Here is a 24753-nt window from a genome sequence, read left to right as displayed (position 1 = left end):
ATGGTCATGAGCTCTAAGATCCCACTAGACCTGAGGCAATTTTGTTGTTATGTTCTCTGGGAGGTTCACAGAATCTACTAAATGACTTTTTCTGTCTATAAAGTACAGAAAACAAGAAAAGGGAAAATGAATTCCTAAAATAAATAGGATATGAAAGGAGGAAAAAAAAACTGTTCATGGAGCAGAAGCCTAGCAGTCTCATACCTGATGAAGCAGGCATATCTAAGAATGATAGTTTTAGGGAATTCAAGATCATATTTTCCATTAACCTTAAAAACACAGAAAAGTAAGTTGTTAATGTACATCAAAGTATTAAGTACAGGGGCACCTGGGTAGCTCAGTCGGTAAAGCATCCTCCTTGGCTCAGGGCATGGTCTCCCAATTCGTGAGTTCGAGAGTTGGATCAGGCTCTGTGCTGACAGCTCGGAGCCTGTAGCCTGCTTCAGAGTCTGTGTCTTCCTCTCTCTCTCCCTCCCCTACTTGTTTTCTCTCCCCTCCCAAAATGAATATTAAAAAATATATTAAATGTTTAAATAAGCATTAAAAATCTATATGGGGTGCCTGGGTGGCTTAGTCGGTTAAGCTTCCTACTTTGGCTCACAGGCCATGATCTCGTGGTTTGTGGATTCGAGCCCCGCGTTGGGCTCTGTGCTGATGGCTCAGAACCTGGAGCCTGCTTAGAGTTCTGTGTCTCCTCTTCTCTCTCCCCTACCCTGCTCAGGCTCTGTCTCTCTCAGAAATAATAAACATTACAAAAAATTAATATATATGTTACATATATAATACAAAAATTAACGTGTATGTGTATATATACACATATATATGTATATATATAAAATATGGATTGGCTTTCTCAGTCCTCATTTCCAGTAACCACTGATGCCTGGGAAAGGCTTTCTTCTATAGCACTCTCTAATACCTGTTCTACTTGTAAGGAACAGGTGTTGGTATCGGCTATATTTAGGTCCCATTATCTCTTGTATTTACAGTCATGGTCCTCATTTGCCTTATTGTATTTGTCAGAAGTAAAAGTATTAATTCAACCTTGATGATGTAAACAAGGGGAAGTTCCTTTGCTTTTCTCTAAGACGCACAAATACGCAGGGCCCGGCATTTACGGGCTCAGGCAGTAAGTGTGCCTCCCGGGTTAACGGCTTCACACTAGCTGAGTGACCTTGGGCAAGTGAATTAACCTCACTGTGTCTGAGTAGCCCCCACCTATCGAACAGGAGTAATGACAAAGCACACTCAGAGATTCACCCTGAGAGTTAAAAGGATTTAATGCTTTTAAAGTACTTAAAACGGGGGCACCTTAAAACAAGGGTGGCTCAGTCAGTTGAGCATCCAACTCTTGATTTTGGCTCAGATCATGATCCCAGGGTCATGAGCTCGAGCCCCGTGTTGGGCTCCATGCAGAGTGTAGAGTCTGCTTAAGAGTCTTTCTCTCCCATCCCCTGCTCACTTGCTCTCTGTCTCTCTGTTAAATAAATTTAAAAAAAAAGTACTTACAATGGTGCACTAGGCACATTAGCCGTTTTGGCTACAGGGATGACATTCATATCTGTAAAGATCAGCTTCTAGCTCGGGTGGCCCTAAGGAGAGGTCATGTTCTTCCCAAGCACGTCATTCTTCCTGCCTTTGTCACGGGTTTGTGACACATCTGAGCTTTGCCGAGCAGCCTAAAAAGGAACAGGGAGCCTCTGATGTCCTGGAGCCCCAAAGGAGAGATTATCGATGGATGATCAAGTCGTGAGGCTGGCGACTAGAGCCTGCTCCTCAGCTCAGCCTCGCTTTATGGTTTCTGTAGTGGCCCTGACAGCTTCCTGATTATTCAGGAGTCAAGCCGAGCCTGTGATAAAATTGATCTTCCCGTCTTTAGCGACTAGGAGGTGGGGGTGGGATGAGAAGCTATTACTTTGATGAAAATTGTCAAGGACAGTGTGCCTCTGGCTGCCAGCTTTCCAGTAGCTGTCTCCTAAGCCCGGTGGGACCCAAGGAGTTGAGATCCCAGGGAGCACTGAGTCTGAGGATAGGATAGTCCTCACTTGGTCATTCACAAAGGCATTTGCCCGGGTTCTCCTGGGTGGCTCAGTCGGTAAAGCGTTCAGGCCATGATCTCCTGGCTCTTGAAAGTTCGAGCCCCATGTCAGGCTCTGTGCTGACAGCTCAGAACCTGGAGCCTGCTTCGGAGTCTGTGTCTCCCTCTCTCTCTGCCCCTCCACCACTCATGCTCTGTCTGTCTCTCTCAAAACTGAGTAATCAAAAAAAATGATTTATACTCTTAGTAACTCTCAAATGTACAATTCAGTATTAACTATGTCACCATGTTGTATATTACATCCTAGGACTTTTATAACTGCGTGTTTATACCTTTTGACCCCTTTCACTCATGCCCACCGCCCCCCCCCACCGCCACCACATCCAGCAGCCACCAATCTGTTCTCTGTATCTATGACCTTGTCTGTATGTGTATTTTAAGATTGTATATGTAAGTGAGATTATGTGGTATTTCTCTTTTTCTGTCCTGTTTCACTTAGCATTAATAATGCCCTCAAGGTCCATATATGTTGGACCTTGGAAAGATGCTATTCTTTTTTTAATGGGTGAATAATATTCCAAGAGTGTTTGTGTGTATGTATCACATGTCCTTTATGTTTTTATCAGGTCTTAGAGGTTATTGTAAATAATGCTGCAGTGAACATAGGGAAGCATATATTTTGAGAGCTATGTTTTCTTCAGATAAAACCCCAGAGGAATTGCCTGATGGTGTGGTACCTCTATTTTTCATTTCTTGAGGACCCTCCATACTGTTTTTCACAGTGGCCGCATTAGTTTACCTTCCCACCAACAGCGCAGGAGGGGGTGTCCCTTTTCTCCACGTCGACACCAGCACTTGTTATTTCTTGTCTTTTTGATGATAGCTCTTCCAGGAGGTGTGAGGTGTTACTTCATTGTGTTTCTGAGTTGCATATCCCTGATGATGAATGATGTTGAGCATCCCTTTGTGTGTCTGTTGGCCATCTGTGTTTCTCCTTTAGAAAAATACCTGTTCAGAGGCACCCGGGTGGCTCAGTCAGCTAAGCGTCCCACTTCAGCTCAGGTCATGATCTCACGGTTCATGAGTTCAAGCCCCGCATTGTCATCACAGAGCCTGCTTTAGATTCTGTCTCCCTCTCCTCTCTGTCCTTCCCCCGCACGTGTGTGCCTGTGTATGCGGGCTTGTGCTCTCTCAAAGAATAAACATCAAAAAGGAAAAAGAAAAATCCCTGTTCAGATCCTCTGCACATTTTTTCCCATTGTATCATTTATTTTTGCGCTCTTGCGTTGCTTGAGTTCTTCACATAATTTTAGATATTAACCCCTCATCAGGTAGGAGATTTGCAGAAATCTTCTTCTGTTCACCAGTGCATCATCCTTTGGCATACAGCCATTGCCCTGGCCGTATACAATCCTGGCAAAAGGTTAAAGCTCAAGCAACAAATTTGGGATAATGGTTACCTCTGGACAGGGAGGCAGGGACATGAGAAGGAGCTTCATTGTGATCTGGTTTTTTTTTTTTTAATTTTTTAATGTTTACTTTTGAGACAGAGACAGAGCAGGAGCAGGGGAGGGGCAGAGAGAGAGGGAGACACAGAATCCGAAGCAGGCTCCAGGCTCTGAGCTGTCAGCACAGAGCCCGATGCAGAACTCGAACCCAAGAACTGTGAGATCATGACCTGAGCCGAAGTCGGACGCTTAACTGACTGAGCCACCCAGGCGCCCCTGAAATTTTTTTTTAAAATTCAGGGCTGTGGATGGATGCTCATTAAATGATATGCTATATACTAAAATAAATACTTACATTTATTTGTTTTTTTAAATGTTTGTTTTGAGAGAGCACGTGAATGAGTGGGGAAGGGGGGGGAGAATCCCAAGCAGGCGTCACGTGATGTGGGACTCGATCCCACGACCATGATCACAACCTGAGCTGATATTAAGAGTTGGGTGCTTAATCCACTGAGCCACCCAGTCACCTGTATTTACATTCATCTGTTATGGATATTCCATTTTTAATGATATTTAGCTCCTTGTGCACAGGGGCAAAGGGTATTTGGGAATGGACTTCCTAGGCCATAGGGCATATACACTTTTCACGTTTCTAGGTATTGCTGGATCTCTTTTCCAGAGCAACGGTCTCCTTTACTTTCCTACCAGCGGGTGCAGGCAAGTTGATGTTGGCCGACATCTTTGCCAATCCTTGGTAGTATGATCCAGGCTTTTCTGTCTCCCTGTCCAGGTCCCCAGAAAAGACAGGACGGCAGTGAGGGAAAGGGAGGGCAAGGTTTTAAGATTAGGATGACAGCGTCCTCTCTGAGGAATTCTCCAGTTACGTTTATTTTAATGAGGAGAAGCTTTTATTTTTTGCTTTGGTGACAATAACATTTAGACTTCTGTGGGGAAAACGATTACATTTTTTACTCTGAAGTGGAAGAATTTTTTTCTTCCCTGTTCACACTCTTCGCAAATAAGTAGAATAGACCAATTAGCAAACTAATGTTCTAACTGTTCACTTGTAGTCGTAGTTATTTTTAACTGTTTTAAATAGCATGGAGCGTTGGGTTTATTCTTTTCAAAGTTTTGAATTTGCTAAAACGAACTGAAAATGTGACCTAACTTTTTGGGTAAAGATTGATCATAATTTTTTTTCTGCCACTTGAATATGCATTTTGTAATGGGCAAAATAGGCTATTGGACATGTGTTCACTTTTTCAGATAAGTAAGGCACGGGACATCTGGGTGGTTCTGTTGGTTGCATGTCCGACTCGATTTCAGCTCAGGTCATGATCTCGCAGTCGGGGGCTCGAGCCCCATGTCGGGCTCTGCACTGGGCGTAGAGCCTGCTCCAGATTCTCTCTCTCCCTCCCTCCCTCTCTCTACCCCTCCCCCAGTCAAAAAATAAAAACCAGAAACGAGAAAACAAGTAAGATAAGACGTAAAGAGTAACTTCAGCCATTTTCTGTTGTCCCTCGTGTTCACAGGCCGGAAAGGAGAAGTTCCACAAATCTCAACATTTGGTCTTTTGCAACGGTTTTCGGACGGTGACGACTGAAGATAAACCTGGAATCGGTGGAGAACCGCTTTTTGGGCAAAAGACGAAGCCTAAATACAGTGCATTCCCTAAAGGAATAGGAACCCCTCAACCATCCTGGGTTGCTTTTGACAAGCAGGTAAGTCACATGACATTGGGAGACATGTAACTTAAACTGTTCCACATACGACCTAAGAAATGTTGAGAAAATGAGCGAGTCCGTAATGTAGGTGTTAAGGCTAGTTCTCCTGAAAAGACACAGTCAAGAACAAAATACCCTTCGGGGCACCTGGGTGGCTTGGTCTTTAAGTGCCTGACTCTTGGTTTCGGCTCAGGGCATGATCTCTTGGTCTGTGAGTTCGAGGTGCACATCAGGCTCTGCACCATTGGGAATCTCTCTCCCTTGCTCCTTGTCTCTATCTCTTTCCGGTCTCAAAATAAATAAACGAACTTTAAAAAGAACAGTAAAAGTACCCTAAGCAAACAAAAGTCATCCCTGCTTCCGTTTTTGACCAGGCACACTGGTTGCAGGACACCAAATGTCCATCTTACTGGCCTAATGCTTAGCCTTCCTCTCCTCTCCGGCCCCTTGTAGCCACTTAAGAGTCTGGTCAGAATGTCACTTTGGCTCAGTGAGTTGCCGTTAACTAAGTCATTCTGTTTGATTTGAAATGTGCCATTAAATAGCAACAGAAAGAGGGCTTCTTTTTTCTGCATGTAAATTATGGTTTCTCATCCCTGAGAACCAAAGGGTGGCAGGGCAAGAATTCTAGAAGTGAAGGAAAATGGTGCCCTTATTAGGAAAGAGTCAGAAACTTTTTAACGTATATGTTTGTGCACGTAACACACACATACAATGACGTACTGATCACTGATAAAGGCAGTCCATTTGAATATCTTAAAAGGGACTAGGATCAAAGGGGGGTGGAAAATAAAGCAAGGCGACCAGTTATTTCCCATAAGGCAGTGGCATGCATATGCTGTGTTTATCACACAAACCTGTATCATGGCCTCATGCTTTGTTCTCCAAAAAGGAACCTATTGTTAGATTATTTAGGTCCTGTAATTAAATAACTCAGGACTAGATAAAGAATGGAACCCTTAATATGCTTAGTCTACTGGGTGGTTTTTGGCAGCCTTAGCATAGACTCGTTGGCAATACTTTGATTCTAATTAAAATGTCTTCACATTTGGGAGAAGTGACATATTCTATGTCATCTGTGTTAGAGTTGATCAATTAGAGCACTTTTTTTTTTTTTTGGAAGCCCAGTTCTGACATGGGGATCTAAGAGACTGCAGGAAATCTTCTTTCCAGGGAGAGAGACCGTTTCTGCTTTGAACATGGACCATTATTTCTCTTTCTCTGTCTCTTTAAAAAAAAAAAAAATCATTTTCGGTACCTGGCCCAGTGCTGGGTCCAGAGTTCACAACCAATTTCTGGGCTAGCATACCTGGGTGGACCATGCATAGTTTCCCATTAATATTAATCTTATAGGTGTTTGCACATCATCATTCTAGAATACTTAATTTGCAAGGGACAAAGAAACGATTCTATTTTTACTTCTTGTGTCAAAAAGAGGGTAATTACAATAGTTTAAATGAATCCACTACTGAATAAGTAATGTTGTAGGTGGCAATATATTCAACTGTTCCCTTGCACTGAAAGTGGAACATTCATTTTATTTTGTATTTTTCTCAATATTTAATAAGTGCCTTTCAAACCTATTTTGCAGCCCTTTAATTACTTATAAAATTATGTAGAATATTTCATGAAGTTGGAATAATTTTAGCTTTAAACGACTCGAGAAAATGAAGAGCATGCTCATTTTAGCCTAACTAAATGCAACATAATTCTTGCAGTTATTTTGTTGGTCAACTTCAATTAAATATTCATTGAGCTTTAAATGAGACACTAAGACTATGAAATATTTACGTGCTCTGATGAGATTGTGAACTACAGACTGGTTAATACCCAGAGCAAATTATAAAGTGCTTTCCACGTTCATGGTTCAGCAAAACATGCCAACACCTGTTCATCGGTTTTCTTACAAATGAGGAATTTTTAACTCGTTGCCAATTTTTCTAATAGCTTTTAATCATTGCAGTCTATCGAGGGTTATCCTCTCAAACCATAAAAAGTAGAAGTAAAGGCAGTTCTTTGGAAAGTGTATAGAAATCTAATATTTTTTAAGTTTATTTATTTCGAGAGAGACCGAGACAGTGCGAATTGGGGAGGGGTAGGGGGAGAGAGAGAGAGGATCCCCAGGCAGGCTCCATGCTGTCAGCACAGAGCCTGACGGGGGGGTCAAACCCATGAACAGTGAAATCATGACCTGAGCTGAAATCAAGAGTTGGACGCCTAACTGACTGAGCCACCCAGGCGCTGCTCAATATCTAATATTTGTAACAGATGCCCTGGCACCCACGAGATCTACATTAGGGGAGGGCACCCATCTCCACAGCTTCAGCATGTGTTTTGGGAAAGAGCTCACACCTGTAGCCCTCCATGGAGTGTTGCTCTTGGCCGTTAGGCATTACGTTCTTCCCTGGACGTACCTGGACGGTTGCCCTGGTCCATTCACAAGAGGAGGCAACAAATGGCTGATGGTTTGTCGAGGGTAAAAAGATGAGCTTCTTCGGGGGCGCCTGGGTGGACCAGTCGGCGTCCATCTTCAGCTCAGGTCACAATCTCAACAGTTTGTGCGTTCGAGCCCCGCGTCAGGCTCTGTGCTGTCAGCACAGCACTTGCTTCATTCAGATCCTCTGTCCTCCTCGCTCTGCCTCTCCATGCTTGCGCTCTCCCCAAAAAATAAATATTTAAAAAAAGCTGAGCTGTTTCAAGGCCGGACAACTGTGTACTGTGGATTTATCTCCTAGCCCCTTGTGCATCAGGCCAAGGCCAAACTTTACATGAGATTGCATCCTTGCTTGGCTCATTTCCCTTCCCTTGGGTGTTCCTCTCTTTAGAAGTTTCCCCTCCAAGAGTGTTCCCTTCGTAAATCACACACCTAATTCCCTGTTTCAGGCCCTGCTTCTGTGGAGCCCAGCCTAAGAGAACATTCTGGGTTTCATCCGTGCTGCAGGCACTGAACTGTCTCCCCAGAGCCTGCTGTGGGGCTTAAACCCATGAACCATGAGAACATGCCCTGAGCCGAAGTAGGATGCTTAACTGACTGACACCCAGGCGCCCCCCTTCCCCTTCATTCGTATGGAGGGGAGGGAGCACCGGTTTGCTCCTGGCTGGAGCTGTGCCCACTGAAAAGTGTTTAGCTGGCCAGGCTTCTTGGCAGCTTGGGCTGGCCAGGTGACTCCCTGCTGGCCAGCGATGTATGGGCGAAGGTTTACTGGGGAGGGCTCCTGGGAAAGTTACTTTTCTAATCAAGAGAGGCCTCCCTCGGCTGATCTGCTTTTCTTCCTTCTCTTCGTAGCACTTTTGTTTTCCTGGGTGGAACTAGTGCCTCTTACCCCCCACCCTGCACTGCCAGCATCATGGAGCCACCCTTTCAGGCCTGGCTGCCCCTTCTGGACTTCTTGTGTCAAATGTTCTCAACCCAGGGACGCCTCTGCAAATGTGTGCAGATGTTTTGAGTTGTTGAGGCAAGTGGGGCCCTTGCGTTGGGTGCAGAATTCAAGGAGCACCCCAGAGCTCGGGAATCAAGTGAGACGATCGTTTAATGAACAGTCTCAAAGAATCACAATCAGTGCCAACATTCTTGATGAACAGCGGAGCAGTATTTTAAACAGACAAGGCTCAGCAACAGCCGCGCTGAGCCATGTTGGAGGCTGGGGCAAAAGTACCAGTACCACCGATTCCATCTTCTTTAGCATTTCAGAATTTGGGGGTTTTGCTTCTCATGGAATTTTTTCATTCATTGGGATGTTTTGAGTCACCTTGACCTTGGGCAGTCCGTGGTCTGCAGGTGCTGCTGCTCTTGAGTCTCTGGGGGGCTGGCTCTGTATTTTACCTCCTGCGATATGGGAGGGGGGCAGTCCTCGATGGGGGATGAGAACGTTCTTCCTAAAATGCCAGTCCTGCTGCCATTGAGAAACACGCCCGTTCTTGCCAGAAACCGCTGGCATCCAGTGGCAGGATTTATGCAAATGGCCAGTGATCTCCACACCTCCACCAGGAAGAAGCAAGTGTGGATGATTGTTCTCTCTATAAATGAGTCATTTGTAAGAAGCGGGCAGGGACCAGGGTTCTGTGGCTGTGGGTTCGGAGGCACTGGAATGAACTACCCCGTGACTGTGGCTTGGTCACTTTACCTTGAGTGGTAGGAGGGCCTGGGCTGGCTAATGACGGTTTTTTTTTTTTTTTTTAATGTTTTAAAAAGTTTATTTTGAGACCGTGCAAACAGGGAAGGGGCAGAGAGAGAATCTCAAGCAGACTCAGCACAGAGCCCGATGCAGGGCTCCAAACTCACGAACTGTGAGATCATGACCTGAACTGAAATCAAGCGTCGGACACTTAAACCTTAACTGAGCCACCCAGGCACCCTGACTGGCTGCGACCAAAGGCAAATTCCGCTTGTTTGTCCTAGAACTGAGCCCAGATCCTGGGGTCTCCTGGGCTGGGGGTTCTTTCTGATTATACCAGGTATCTACATTATTAATTGAAGTTTAGCATTTAGTAGTTTATGATCTGCTGCTGATGTTATTGCTTATGATCTCTCATTAGCTGCTTTTATAAAAAGGCAGACTAGTTAGAAATACTCAGATGACTGAATGTTTTTATGACTTTTATCTGGATGTTAAGTGCCATTTGCATCAACTCTACAATTATGCTCTCATTTCATTTGGCAGCAGCTCCTAGTTAGCCTAATTTGTTTGCTATTTTGCAAATGACTCTATTATAGTAAGTGGCAGGATAAAGGTTGATCCTATGGGGGAATGCATGCAGTTAAAAATATTATTTCATTTTTTCCATCTATTGTAAACATCATTAAAATCAGAACGACTGGCCACAGAATTAGAATTTTAATAACTTTGCATTCATTGACATTGGGTTTGTGGTAAGCTGATGATGTGGTACTGTGTGAATATTTAGACTTTGAACAATAGAAAAATAAAATTTTAAAACATAACTTGATCTCTTGTATCGCCCTGATTCTTTTTTTAAGTTTAAAAATTTTTATTTTTTATCGACGCATCATTGACATACGATGTTTTGTTAGTTTTGGGTTTACAGCATAGTGATTCCACAATTACATAGATTATGAATTGAGCACCATGGTAAATCTGGCTATCATCTGTCACCATCCCGAGTTGTTACACTATTATTAACTATGTATGCTATACATTATATCCCTGCGTCTTCTTTAATTTATAACTTAAAGTTTGCACTTTTTTAACCCCCTTTCAGTATTTTGTCCATCCCTCTACCCCGCGCCCCTCTGGCAACCACCAGATTATTCTCTGTATCTAGGTGTCTGTTTCTGTTTCGTAGTGTTTGTTCATGTGTTTTGTTTTTTGGTTTCCACGTAGAAATGAAGTCCTATAGTATTTGTCTTTCTCTGACTTAGTTCACTTAGCATAATGCCTTTTAGGGTCATCCATGTTGTTGCAAATGGTAAGATCTCATTCCCTTTTATGGCTGAATAATATTCGTGTGTGTGTGTGTGTGTGTGTGTGTGTGTGTGTGTGTGTACACCACTTTTTAATCCATTCATCCATTGGTAGACACCTAGGTTGCTTCCCTATCTTGACTATTATAAAGCTGCAGTGCAGCGAACATAAGGGTGTGTGGATCTTTTCAAATTAACGTTTTCTTCAGATTAATACCCAGGAGTGGAATTGCTGGATCATATGGTAGCTCGAAGTTTTAAATTTTTGAGACCCCGCCATACTGTTTTTCATAGTGGCACCATTTTTGCATTCCCACCAACAGTGCGTGAGGGCTCCGTTTTCTCCATGTGCTCACCAGCACTGACGATTTCTGGTCTTTTTAATAATAGCCATTCCGACAGGTGAGAACTGATACTTCATTGTGGTTGTGACTTGCGTTTCCCTGATGATTAGTTGTGTTGAAGATCTTCTCCATCCCTGTTGGTCATCCATATGTCTTCTTTGGAGAAGTCTGGTCAGGTCCTCTGCCCATGGTTTTCATTGGATTGTTTTTTGCTCCTGAGTTAAGGGAGTCTGTTATGTACTTTGGATATGAACCCATTATCAGTTATCTTATTTGCAAATACTTTGTCCCATTCAGTAGGTTGCCTTTTTGTTTTGTTGATGGTTTCCCTCACTGTGCAAAAGCTTTTTACATTTATGTGGTTCTGTTTGTTTATTTCTGCTTTTGTTGCCTTTGTCTGAAGAAACCCAGACTGATACCTAAGAGCTTATTGCCTGTGTTTTCCTCTAGGAGTTTTATGGTTTCTAACCTTACATTTAAGTCTTTAAACCACTTTGAGTTTATTTTTGCATATGGTAGAAGAAACTGGTTCAGTTTTTTTTTTTTTTTTTGCATGTAGTTGTTCAGTTTTCTCATCACCATTTGTGGAAGAGATGGTCTTTTTCCCATTAGATATTCTTGCCTCCTTTGTTGAATATTAATGGACTAGAAGCGTGGGTTAGTTTTTAGACTCTATTCCACTGATCTGTGTGTCTGTTTTTCTGCCTTACTGTGTTTTGATTACTACAGCTTTGTAGTATAGTTTGAAGTCATGGAGCATGATACCTCCAGCTTTATTCTTTCTAAAGATTGCTTTGTCTATTGAGGATCTTTTGTGCTTCCATATGTATTTAAGATTATTGGTTCTAGTTTTGTGAAAAAATGCACCATTGGTATTTTAAAAGGGATCGCATTGAATCTGTAGATGGCTTCGGGTAGTATGGACATGTTAACAATATTAATTCTTCCAATCCATGACCATGGTATGTCTTTCCATTTGTTTGTGTCACCTTTACTTTCTTTCATCCAGGGTCTTACATTACCTCCTAGGTTAAATTTCAGAGTTTACCACCTAGGTTAAATTTATTCCCAAGTATTTTTTCATTGTTTTAAATTACGTTTTTAATCTTATTTCCAGTAGAGTTAACAGACAGTGTTATTTTCATTTCAGGTGTACAGTATGGTGATTCGGTAATTCTATACCTTACTCCGTGTTCAGTGTGAGAAGTGTACTCTCTAATCCCCATCACTTATTTCACCCATCCGCCCACCCCTCTGGGAACCATTAGTTTGTTTTCTATAGCTAAGAGTCTGTTTCTTTCTTTGTCTCTCCCTCTCTCTTTTTTCCTTTGCTCATTTGTTTTGCTTCTTAAATTCCACATATGAGTGAAATCATACAGTCTTTGTCTTTCTCTGACTGACTTATTTCACTTAACATTATACTCTCTAGTTCCACCCATGTCACTGCAGGCTTTTGTTTTGTTTTGTTTTGATGCAGTTATAAGTGGGATTGTTTTAATTTCTCATTCCGGTAGTTCATTGTTAAGGTATAGAACGCAACAGATTTGTGTATATTACTTTTGTATCTTGCAACTTTACTGAATTTATTTATTCGAATAATTTTTTTGGTGGAATCTTTAGAGTTTTCTGTGTAAAGTATCTTGTCATCTGTAAATAGCAGTTTTAATTCTTCCTTTCCAATTTGGTTGTCTTTTATTTCTTTTTCTTATCCCATTGCTCTAGCTAGGATTTCCAATCTGTATTGAATAGAAGAGAGGAGAGTGAGCATTCTTGTGTTCCTACTAATCTTAGAGGAAAGCTTTCAGCATTTCACCATTGAGAGTGATGTTAACTATGGGTTTGTTGTATATGGCCTTTAATGTGTATTATGTTGATTGATTTGTGGATATTGAATCATCCCTGGACGATCTCCCACTTGGTCTTAGTGTAGTTGAATTTGGTTTGCTGATTTTTTTTTTTTTTGCATTTATGTTTTTCAGGGATATTGGCCTGTAATTTTCTTGTGGTGTCTTTGGTTTTGGTATCAGGGTAAGGTCAGCCTCCTAGAATGTGTTTGGAACTGTTTCTTCTTCTTTAATTTTTTGGAATAGTTTGAGAAGGATATTCGGTATTAATTCTTTTTTAAATGTTTGGTAGAATTAACCTGTGAAGCCATGTGGTCCTGGACTTCCGTTTGTTGGGAGTTTTCTTTTTTTGTTTTGTTCTGGGTTTTTTTTTTACTGATTTAATTTCATGACTTGTGATTGGTCTGATCAGATTTTCTATTTCTTTTGTTTCAATCTGGAAAGATTGTATGTGTTAGGAATTTATCTGTTTCTTCCAGCTTGTCCCATTTGCTGACATAAAATTGTTTGTAGTAGTGTCTTACTATCCTTTGTATTTCTGTGGTATATTTCTTGTATTTATTTATTTATCCCCCCTTTCTTTTTTTCTTGATGAGTCTGGCTAACGGTGTTACCAATTCTGTTTATCTTGTCAACAAACCAGCTCATAGTTTCATTGATGTTTTCTGTTGTTCTTTTTAGTCTCTATTTCATTTTTCTCACCTCTGATCTTTATTATTTCCTCCTTTCTACTAACTCTGTCTCCTTCTACTTTCTTTGCCTTCTGTTAATATTCGTTTTAAAGTCTATTTTGGGGGCACCTGGGTGGCTCAGTTAGTTAAGCATCTGACTCTTGGTTTCAGCTCAGCTCATGATCTCACAGTTCCTGAGTTGGATCCCTGCATCCGGCTCTGTGTTGACAGTGCAGAACCTGCTTGGGATTCTCTCTCTCTCACTGACCCTCTCCCCCCACTCTCTGACTCTCTCAAAATTAATAAACTTAAGAAAAGTCTCTTTTGTCTGATATAAGTATTTTTACCCCAGCTTTCTTTACGTTTTCATTTGCATGGAATATCTGTTTCTATACCTTCACTTTTTTTTTTATTTTATATTTTTGAGAGAGACCGAGAAAGTCAGAGCATGAGTGGGGGAGGGGCAGAGAGAGGGAGACCCAGAAGCAGGCTCCAGGCTCTGAGCTGTCAGCACAGAGTCCCATGTGGGGCTTGAACTCACAAACGGTGAGGTCATGGCCTGAGCTGAAGTTGGACTGTTAACCAACTGAGCCACCCAGGCGCCCTCTCCATCCCTTCACTTTTAGTCCGTGTATTGTATCCGAAGTGAGTCTCTTGTAGGCAACATATATATGGGTCTTTTATTTTTTATTCATAAAGCCACCCTATGTCTTCCGGTTGTAACATTTAGTCCACTGATGTTTAAAGTAATTACTGATAGATAAGTAATTACTGCTATTTTATTCATTTTCTTGTTTTTACAGTTCTCCTCCATTCCTTTCATCTTCTTTTACTCTCTTCCTTTGTGGTTTGGTGACTTTCCTTACTGTTATGTTTGAATTCCTCTTTATTTTTTGTGTGTCTATTATAGGTATTTGGTTTGTGGTTCATATATAACATCCTACGTATATACTCGTCTGTTTTATTTTTTATTTATTTTTAAATGTTTTTATTTTTGAGAAAGACAGACACAGACAGAACATGAGCAGGGGAGGGGCAGAGTGAGGGAGACACGGAATCCAAAGCAGGTTCCAGGTTCTGAGCTGTCAGCACAGTGCAACTTAGGGCTTGAACTCACGAACTATGAGATCATGACCTGAGCTGAAGTTAGATGCCCAACTGACTGAGCCAGCCTGGCACCCCCGTAACTGTCTATTTTAAGCTGATGGTGAATGAGTTTAAGTGTATTCCAAAACCACTGTGTTTTTGCCCCCCCCATGTTTTATATTTCTGATATCATATTTTATATATCCTATTATTTTGTGAATCCCTTGAGTGATTATTGTAGCTTTAGATAATTTTACTACCTTTGACTTTTAACCTTCATACTAGCTAGGTAGTTGGTTGATCCACTATATTTACTATATGTTTACCTCAATCAGTGAGATTCTGTTCGTTCAGAATTTTCTTATTTCTAGTTATGGACTTTACTTTCCATTTAAAGAAGTTCCCTTAACATTTCTTATAGGACTGGTTTCGTGTTCATATACTCCTTTAGCTTTTTGTTGTCCAGGAAACTCCTTATCTCCTTCAATTCTAAGTGATAATCTGGGTGAGTAGAGTATTCTTAACTGTAAATACTTTCCTTCGAGCAGTTTGAATATGTCCTGCCGCTCCGATCCTCCCTGTAAAGTTTCTTCTGGAAAATCAGTTGATCATCTTCTGGGGTTCCGGTGCATAACTTGTTTTCCCTCAGTGTTTTTAAGATTCTCCCTCTACCTTTCACTGTTCACCCTTCGATGATAATGTGTCTTGATGTAGTTCTCTAGGTTCATGTTGTTCAGGACTCTGTGCTTTCTGGACTTGGATATCTGTTTTCTTTGCCAGATTAAGGAATGTTGCAGCCATTATTTCTTCAAATAGGAATGTTGTCCCTTTCTCTTTTCTCCTCCTGAGAGGCCTATAAATGCGAACGTTAGTACACTTGATGTTGTCCCACAGGCCTTTTGAAGGATTTTCATTGAAGGTAATTAATTAATGTGCTGTTCTGATTGGGTGATTTTTTTAAAAAAAAACTTATTTTTTTCCTTTGAGAGAGAAAGAGCAAGCTGGAGAGTGAAAGAGAGAGAGAGAGAGAGAGAAAGAGAGAGAGGGAATACCAAGCAAGTTCCACACTGCCAGCATGGAGCCCGACGTAGGGCTCGACCTCCGGAATGTGAGATCACGACCTGAGCTGAAATCTAGAGGCTTGGCTGCCTGAGCCACCCCAGGCGCCCATGACTGGGTGCTTTCTACTACTCTGTATTCAAGATTGCTCGTCCCTTCTCCTGCTCTAATCTCTGTTGGCGGTGTATTTGTGTGCTTTGGGCACCCTCTTGTTGTGGCAGGGTTGTGACTGCTGGGCACTTGCTGGGCTGTGGGGATGGCTTGAGGCTCGGCTGGGACAGCCGACCGGGAGCACTGCTGGGTGGGACAGGCCTCCTGAGGCAGCGGCCCTTGGGAGGGGCTCCACAGCCTGCCCGCGCCTGCGCCTGCTGGGTGTGACTGGGTGTGGCGGGATGGGGAACTGGTTAGGAGGAGCTTTGGTGTTGGCTGAGTGCACCCATCCAGGGTGACAGGGTGGGGAGCCACTTGGGATGGGTTCCCAGTGAGGGCAGGTGAGTCGGATAGGGTGAGTCTGCCATGGAATGTGGCGGAGGGAGTGGTGCCAGCACAGTAGACCGAGAGGTTAAAAAAACAAAAACAAAAACAAAAAAACCCTGCCAGTGCCTGGCCTGTGATATAGAAGGGAAGTCAAAACAAAAAACGGGCACCTGGGTGGCTCAGTCGGTTAAGCATCCGGCTTCGGCTCAGGTCATGATCTCACGATTTGTGGTTGCAAGCCCCCACATTGGGCTCTGTGCTGACAGCTCAGAGCCTAGAGCCTGCTTCGGATTCTGTGTCTTCCTCTCTCTCTGCCCCTCCCCTGCTCATGCTGTTTCTCTCTCTCTCTCAAAAATAAATAAAACATTAAAAAAAAACTATTAAAAAAAACCCCAAAACACACACACACACACACACACACACACACACACACACACACAATGGTGCTTGTCAGTGCCTGTGTTCCCATGGAATGTTCCCAAAGATCCCTGCCCCTCCCGGCACACCCTGCAATTAGGATCTTTATAGGTCACCCGGAGATGCAGAGCGAGTGAGATTGTCCATGCCCTTAAAGGGACATGGGTCTCTGTTTACCTCTGCCTTCCGGGGCACCTAACCGCCACTGCGTTTCAAAGCCAGATATCATGGGGGTTCATTTTCCCAGTTCAGGTCCCGGCTTGGACTCTGTCAGGCTCCCTGGGGGCAGGCCTCTATGGTTGTGAGAACACTTGTGCTTATGGGTCCCTGAGCGAGGTGCATGGGTCCTGACTGACCTACACGTCTGTCCCTCCTCCCTCTCTTGAAGTGCTTTTGTTTCTCCTCTATATCTTTTGTTGTGTATGATCTGTTCTGCTGAGCTTCAGTTCATTCTCAGAGATCATTCTTCTATGTGTAGTTGTAGATTCAGGTGTGTCTGTGGGAGGAGGTAAGCTCAGAATCTTCCTACTCCGCCACCTTGACACTGTCTCTGGATTGTAGTTTTGTTTTAATGTTTATTTTTGAGAGAGAGAGAGAGAGACAGGCAGACTGTGTGTATGTGTGTGTGTGTGTGTGTGTGAGCAAGCAGGGGAGGGGCAGGGAGAGAGGGAGACACAGTATCCGAAGCAGGCTTCAGGCTCTGAGCTGTCAGCACAGAGTCCCATGCTTGGGCTCGAACCCACAAACCATGAGATCATGACCTGAGCCGAAATCCAACACTTAACTGACTGAGCCCCCCAGGCGCGCCATGGTTGTGTTTTTAATTGAACAAGTTGGTGTATTACTCACTGCAGTGAGTGAAGACACATACCCCTAGTAACTGTGGGATGTCTTAAGTTAACCAGGTGTTAGAAAAGATTTACTCTAGGATTTGGGTTCTGTTAGTTAATTTGGGATGAGGACTTAAGGAGGAGGGGTCTTGGCTCTGGATTAGGTGCTCTCAGGAAGCACGGCCCTTTTATGACTGTGTATCTTCATCCATTTGGTTGGTAGTGACAACCAGGAGGGAAGCGGCCATCACTCCCGTGATCTAGGAGAAGACAATGTTTGGCATTTTGTAGGTTTGGACAGTTTTCACATTCTGTCTGTGTTCAGAGTTCAGACACGATGATGGAGTGGACTTTTCGTCTCGATCCATCCCAGGCCAAGAGTGGCCTTGTCTGAGGTCGATGTTCTCTGAACAAGTTCAACCAGAGGACACCAAGACCTGGGGTGGCTGCAGGTCCAGCTTCTAGCTGTCCCTCGCCTAGCTGGCAGTGCCAGGCCAGCCCCAGACCAGGGGCTGCTGTTTCCCAGCCGGAAGTTTGGATTTTCCTACAGGGAAATAACACATTAGAATCTCCTATAGCTAGCAAAGAGGAGCACATGAATACAGATGCTGGAGATTTTGCCTAAAGCCCACTGGGAATGTCAGAACCTCTAATTAGAGTCTATAAAAATCAAATACAACTCCATTTTCGAAAATAACTGGAAGATGTGCCAGATACTCTCTATCTTTCCACCATACCCCAAATTTCAAACGAAAATGTTTCAGTGGGTTTATGTAATTTTCAGATTATCTGAATCCTGTTAGCACCATTTCAGAAAAGACATCGATATGTAGAATTATAACACAATGAGATTGCAAACCTTGCCATTTAAATCCCATGCTTTACATCATGAGTCCATTAATCTTCAGCTCTTCTTAGAAAAGAACTCAAAAGGGCTCGTCTGGAATCAAACAAGTCATGCCTCAAATCCCCAACTACGTATTCTGCATTTACCGTTAAGTCTAAAACACACAATTCCATTCTTTACACTTATGTGACGGTGATAGTTACCAATTTCCTCCTACAAAATGGGTTGCCCTAATCTTTTGAAGTTCAAAAGACACGTAATAGAAACAAACCAAAATCTGGACTAATAGGCTTTGGAATAAAAACAGTGAAATTTACAAAGGTTTCTCCTACTAAAGATGAGAGCGTTCTTTTTCCCCTCTTTTCTAAAACCTAGAATAGTAATATAATTTATGATTAGTAATGATTTATTATTCATAATAATTTAGCAATTCGATGAAATTTTAAGACCATCTCCTCAGGTGTAAACTTTTTATCAGTCACTAGGCCTGTGGCTTATTCTCATTAGCCCGAAGTTAAAATTGTATTTTTCAGCTTAAACTTCCAGTAAACCACTACACACACAGAATGTTTATGGCTTAAAAAGACCAACAGTAGCAAGTGTTGGGAAAAGCTATGGAGAAACTGGAGCTTTCATACATTCCTGGTAGGAATGCTGCTGCCATTTTGAAAGTTCGGCAGTTTCTTAAATCCTTAAACCTAAGCTTACCATGTGACTCAGTAATCCTATGCCTGCGTGTCTTTCTAAGAGAAATTAAAACATAATTAGTGGCACCTGAGTGGCCCAGTCAGTCGAGTGTCCCAAATTATTATTATTATTTTTTTTTTAGAGAGAGACAGAGGCAGAGTATGAGTGGGAGAGGAATAGAGAGGGAGCAGGCTCCAGGCTCCAGGCTCCGAGCTGTCAGCACAGAGCCAAATGCAGGGTTCGAACCCATAAACCACAAGTTCATGACCTGAGCCGAATTCAGACGCTTAACTGACTGAGCCACCCAGGCACCCCGAGTGTCCCGACTTTTGATTTCAGCTCAGGTCGTGATCCCAGGGCTGTGGGATTAAGCCCCGCATCGGGCTCTGTGCTGAGTGTGGAGCCTGCCTGGGATTCTCTCTCTCTCTGCTCCCCCTTTTCATGCATGTACTCTCTCTCTAAAATAAAAATATAATTAATGAAACAGACAAAACCTCCTATGTGAATGATTATAGCATTATTATTCATAATAGCCCAAACCAGGGAATAACTGCTATGTTCATTAACGGATGAGCAGATAAACCAAATGCAGTATAATTATTCAGTGGAAACTCTTCAGCAATACAACAAAGTTTACAGATCCATAGTTCATCATAGATGATCCTCAGGAACATATGAAGTGAAAGAAGACTTTATATTGTATGATCCATCTATCCAAAATGCTAGAAGAGGCAACTATATCAGAGAAAGCAGATCAGTAGTTGCTGGGGACTGGCAGTGCTAGGGGGAACTTTTTGGGGAGGGGAGGGGAGACGGAAATGTCTGAAACTGCGTTGTAAGGATGATTACACAACTCTCTAAATTTACAGAGTCTCCAAACTGTATCTTCACAAGAAGTCCATTTTAGGATATAGGTGAATATATTAGTTTGCTAGGACCACCATACCATAACAATTTATTTTTTTAACATACGGTCTTTGTCATCTGTGCGACTCCATATGACTCCAAAATGAGGAACCAATAGTTGCTGTTCAGTTTGTTGATGTACATTTTAGGCTGAACATTTTGTTCTGAATTTTTAAATCTGTTGAGTCCTGTTCATTTATGGCCTTTCTCCTTCTGAATACAGACTCATCACAGGTTTATTGGCAACATTTATGAATTTACCTTCCTCAATTTTGTATTTGCAGAATTCACCCCTTTGTAACAATGATGGTGGGTTATAGTAGAAAATACTAACTCCGTAATCTGTGTTCTTTAAAAAAAAATTTTTTTAATGTTTTTTAAATTTATTTTTGAGAGACAGAGACAGTGTGATCAGGGGAGGGTCAGAGAGAGAGAGAGAGAGAGGGAGAGACAGGATCTGAAGCAGGCTCCAGGCTCTGAGCTGTCAGCACAGAGCCTGATGCGGGGCTCGAACCCACAAACCATGAGATCATGACCTGAGCTGAAGCTGGACACTTAAGCCACCCAGGCACCCCTCTGTGTTCTTTCTTTAAGAAATTTCTTTTGAAGTAATTTTTGACTTACAAGAAATTACAAAAATGATACAAGGGCATTCTTCTGTTCTTTTCCTGGTGACAACGGCTTCTATAACCATAGTCCATTATCAAAGCCAGGAAATGGATATTGGTAGAATACTAAACGTGTGGACCTTATTTGAATTTCACCAAGTTTCACACGCAATTTTGTTCCTAGTTTATAGTTCGCTGACGTTTCATCACACAGATAGATCTGTGTAACAACCACTGCAGTCGGGATGTGGACTATTTCTGTAGGATTCTGTTGTTTGAGTCGTCACCGTAATCAACTTTAATTTCTTAAAATCAGCTTCATTGAGGGAAGAATAATCTTGTATGTGATAACATGTGCCCAGGAAGATCCAGGAGTTGTGACAAACATTTGGATCTGTGTAACCATCTCCTCAGACACCACAGACAGCATCTCTAGCACCTCAGCAAGGCCCCTCATGTCCCTTTCCCCTCAGCCCTTCCTCCGACTTCCATCACCATAGATTAGTTTTGTCTGTTTTTTGTTTTGTTTTGTTTTTTGTTCTAGAAAAATCCCTTTAAAAATGTTTTTATCTCTTTTTGAGAGAGAGAAGGAGGCAAAAGAGGTGAACAGGACTTGAACCCACAAGCTGTGAGCATACGACCTGAGCTGGAGTCAGACGCTTAACCAAGTGAGTCACCCAGGCGCCCCTAGTTTTGTCTCTTCATATAAATGGGGTCTTCCAGTGTGTCCCCTTTGGAGTCTCCCTCACTGTTTGTGATTTAAGATTTGAGGCATGGCTTTGAAAGTATTTTGTATGTAAACAAGATGCAGCCACTTCGTGTCATAATCCGCTGTGGCGATCTCTGAGTGTTTGTGCAATCGTTTCTTGTTCTCTTGTTCTCTGGGTTGATGGCCCTTTATTTTTAAACATGCCCGTCTTCTGTTTTCAAATAAATTATTCTCCTAAGCCCCTTCAGAGAGTTTTTAAAGATTTTAAGGCATTAGAATTGTCCACATTCTTTTATTTATTTTAATTATGCTCTTCCATTTAAATTCTTGTTCTTCCTATGCAATTCCTCGTGCTGTTTAGTGTGGTAATAGTTCTTTTAATAAAGAGGGTTCTCCAGGGACCCATGTCATTATCATAAATCTTTTAGCAGAGGTTTAACTGATAGAGGGAGCATAGTTGTTTCCAGGACATCAGAAGTGAGGAGGGGGCAGAGAGAGCCTGACGCCACATTATGCAAAGGGAGGCCCCGATGTTACCTCTATTTTGTTTTCAGCGTTGTCCCATTTCCTTTCCTTTTGTCCCCTCTCTCCAAGAGAATGTTTTCATGCCTTCCTCTTCCATTCTTGTGACCTTTTTTTTTTTTTAATATAAGGACTTTGTCTCTTTATTCTCGGTCTCCTTTTGTTTTTTTTTTTAATGAATTTTATTTTAATTCATTTTAATATTTATTTATTTATTTATTTATTTTGAGACTGAGAGAGTGAGTAAACAGAGGAGGGGCACAGAGCGGGGGAGAGAGAGAATCCCAAGCAGGCTCCGTACTGTGAGTGCCGATCCTGATGCGGGGCTCGGACTCAACCATGAAATCATGAACTGAGCCAGAATCAAGAGTCGGATGCTTGACCGATTGAGCCGCCCAGGTGCCCCATTTGTAAAAAAATTCTATAGCAAGAGAGAAAGTGTGAGTGGGAGAAGGACAGAGGGAGGAGGAGAAAGACAGAGAGAGATTATCTTAAGCAGGCTCCGTGCTCAGTGCGGAGCTGGATGCAGGGCTCAGTCCCACAACCCTAGGGATCATGACCTGAGCCGAAATAAGAGTCAGACATTCAACCGACTTGAACCACCCAGGCGCCCCTCATTCCTTTTTATTCCTCTTCCATCGTGAGGGTCCCACTGAACTTTCTTCCCTCCCCCTACTTTGTCTTCTTCTGTTTTAGGCCTTGCAATTGTTGATGACCTCTCCTAGGAGAGTATGATCGTCCTCTCCTCATCGTCGTCATTGTTGTTAGGACATGTCTTTTCCCTTGCCTTTACCCCTTGGGTTGGACCCAGGGTGTGTATGTCACCCCAAATGGAGCGTTCTTTGAAACGTACTCTGTGTATGGTTCAGGTATCCCTTGGGAACATGGTGCTCCTGCAAATCCCCCCACCCTGTGCGAAGCTCTTAGGCATAGAGGAGACACATGGGTTCAGAACCTGGATTTATCACGTACTGCCGATTTCTTCTTGGCTATGTTTTTAACTTTTCTTGGTCTCAGTTCCCTTACTGTCCAGGAAGAATCACAAACCTACCTTAGAGTTGCTGTGGATATCAGACGGACCGCGCATGTCAGGTGTCCAGCTCCTAGCAGACAGTCACAAAAAATTAAGTCTCCTGCTTTGCCCGAAATTTGGCTGCTTTACTTACATGGGGTAGAAAGGGTGGTATTCCTAGGCGAAGGGACGTGTGAACCAGGACTATGCCAGCCATCACCTGTGCTGCAGGATTCTTGCATGCTTCCTTGCCACAAATTCTGCCATATTCCAGAAGAATGAGTTTGGGCATGATGCCAGTGAGACCAGTAGTGACTTCTAAAAAGGAACCATTAAGCTATTGGTGCATTGCTCCTTCCAGTTTCCTACTATTCCATATATGCTATGGGTAGTAGGATACTTTCAACAAGTCTTCTATCACTTAAATAAGAGATGTTGTCAGGTCTATTCTATTTTATTATTTTTTATGGTTTTTATTTATTTTTGAGAGACAGAGAGACACAGTTCGAGCAGGGGAGGGTTAGAGAGAGAGGGAGACACAGAAACTGAAGACAGTCGCCAGGCTCTGAGCTGTCAGCACAGAGCCCAACGCAGGGCTTGGACCCACCAACCATGAGACCATGACCTGAGCCAAAGTCAGACACTTAACTGACCGAGCCAGCCAAGTGCCCCATGAAAGTAAAATAAATTAATATTAATCTCTCCTCTTAATCTACTGTCTGTCCATTTAATTCATAGCCCCCAGGTACAAAACCTAAGAGGGTAGAGAGAAGGTTTTTCTAACCCTACATTCCTGCCTGTCTCACTGTCTGTCTGATTGACAAATACGTATTGACTGACAGACTGCCAGAAAAGTTTACATATACCAGAGCCCGTGACAGGTAAGAGCTGTCAGCCCAGAGACCGCTAGGCCATGCTGTTTTAACAGAGCTTGGCAGCAAGACTTACCAACTAGCCACCAAAGGAAAGGGCAGAGGGACACAGTCAGCTTCTCTTCAGAAAGCACTAAGATACCATCAATCTCTGTCCCAGCCCAGAGAGAGAGGGAAAGAGACAGAGCAAGAGCAGGGGAGGGGCAGAGAGAGAGGGAGACACAGAATCCAAAGCAGGCTCCAGGCTCTGAGCTGTTAGCACAGAGCTTGACATGGGGCTCAAACCCAGGAACCGTGAGATCATGACCTGAGCCGAAGCCAGATGCTTAACCAACTGAGCCCCACAGGCACCCTGGTGTCTATTCTCTTTTAGCAGATTCACCTAATGGTCTTTTAGGAGGAAAGATGGTAAGTTATTACCTTTATTATTATTTTATTATTCCATTATTCGGAACTAATAGCAGTCAGTAATAGACTGAAAACTGTGTTAACATTCCGACTATTCTGAAGTTGTACTCAAAGATTTTATGCCGTCACCATCTGGGTTCGAGAAACGTCATGTACGCCCTTTACTTTTTTGCAGTCGGCTTGTTCTCTTCCCTTTATAGCTTGAAAGTAGAAACCTGTTTTGAGTGTATGTTACTGTCTTTCTCTGTGGTTGTACTTGTTGATTTGTTTTCCTCTGGCACTTCAGATCATTTGTTTTTGCATTTGTGTTTGAGTGTCAGAAATAAGCCTGGGGACACCTGGGTGGCTCAGTTCGTTAAGCCTCCGACTTGGACTCAGGTCATCACCTCACGGTTCATAGGATTGAGCCCCGCATCAGGCTCTGCGGTGATGGTGTGGAGCCTGCTTGGGATTCTCTGTCTCTCCTCCTCTCTTTGCCCCTACCTTGCTCATGCTCTCGCTCTCAGATAAATAAATACACTTAAAAACAACAACCCTGTATTTTCAATTCTTGTCTAGGTGACTATTTTACAGTCAGTCTTATTAACTGAAACTTTGGTTCTCACTGGTGCATAATGGGGATAATGTATTTTTTTTTTAGTGTTTATTTTTGCGAGAGCGAGTGAGCATGAGTGGGTGATGGGCAGAGAGACGGGGACAGAGGATCTGAAATGGGTTCTGTGCTGACAGCAGTGAGGCTGATGTGGGGCTCAAGCTCATGAACCGTAAGATCTGAGCTGAAATCTGACACTTCGCCAACTGAGCCACCCAGGTGTTCCAGGG

At 42.8% G+C, this 24753-nt stretch overlaps 1 protein-coding gene across 1 annotated transcript in view; it reads left to right on the top strand.

Annotated features, from left to right (window-relative positions):
• Positions 1 to 24753, top strand: part of EFHC2 (EF-hand domain containing 2) — a 196502-nt gene that overhangs the window by 18296 nt on the left and 153453 nt on the right. The window contains exon 2 of the mRNA XM_029930958.1: positions 5019 to 5207. Within this exon, the coding sequence (XP_029786818.1) occupies positions 5019 to 5207 (189 nt within the window). The remainder of the gene's footprint in view (positions 1 to 5018; positions 5208 to 24753) is intronic.

The sequence above is a fragment of the Suricata suricatta genome, chromosome X, assembly GCF_006229205.1.
Source record: "Suricata suricatta isolate VVHF042 chromosome X, meerkat_22Aug2017_6uvM2_HiC, whole genome shotgun sequence".
Lineage (NCBI taxonomy): Eukaryota > Metazoa > Chordata > Mammalia > Carnivora > Herpestidae > Suricata > Suricata suricatta.
This window is presented reverse-complemented; position numbering and strand designations above follow the sequence as displayed.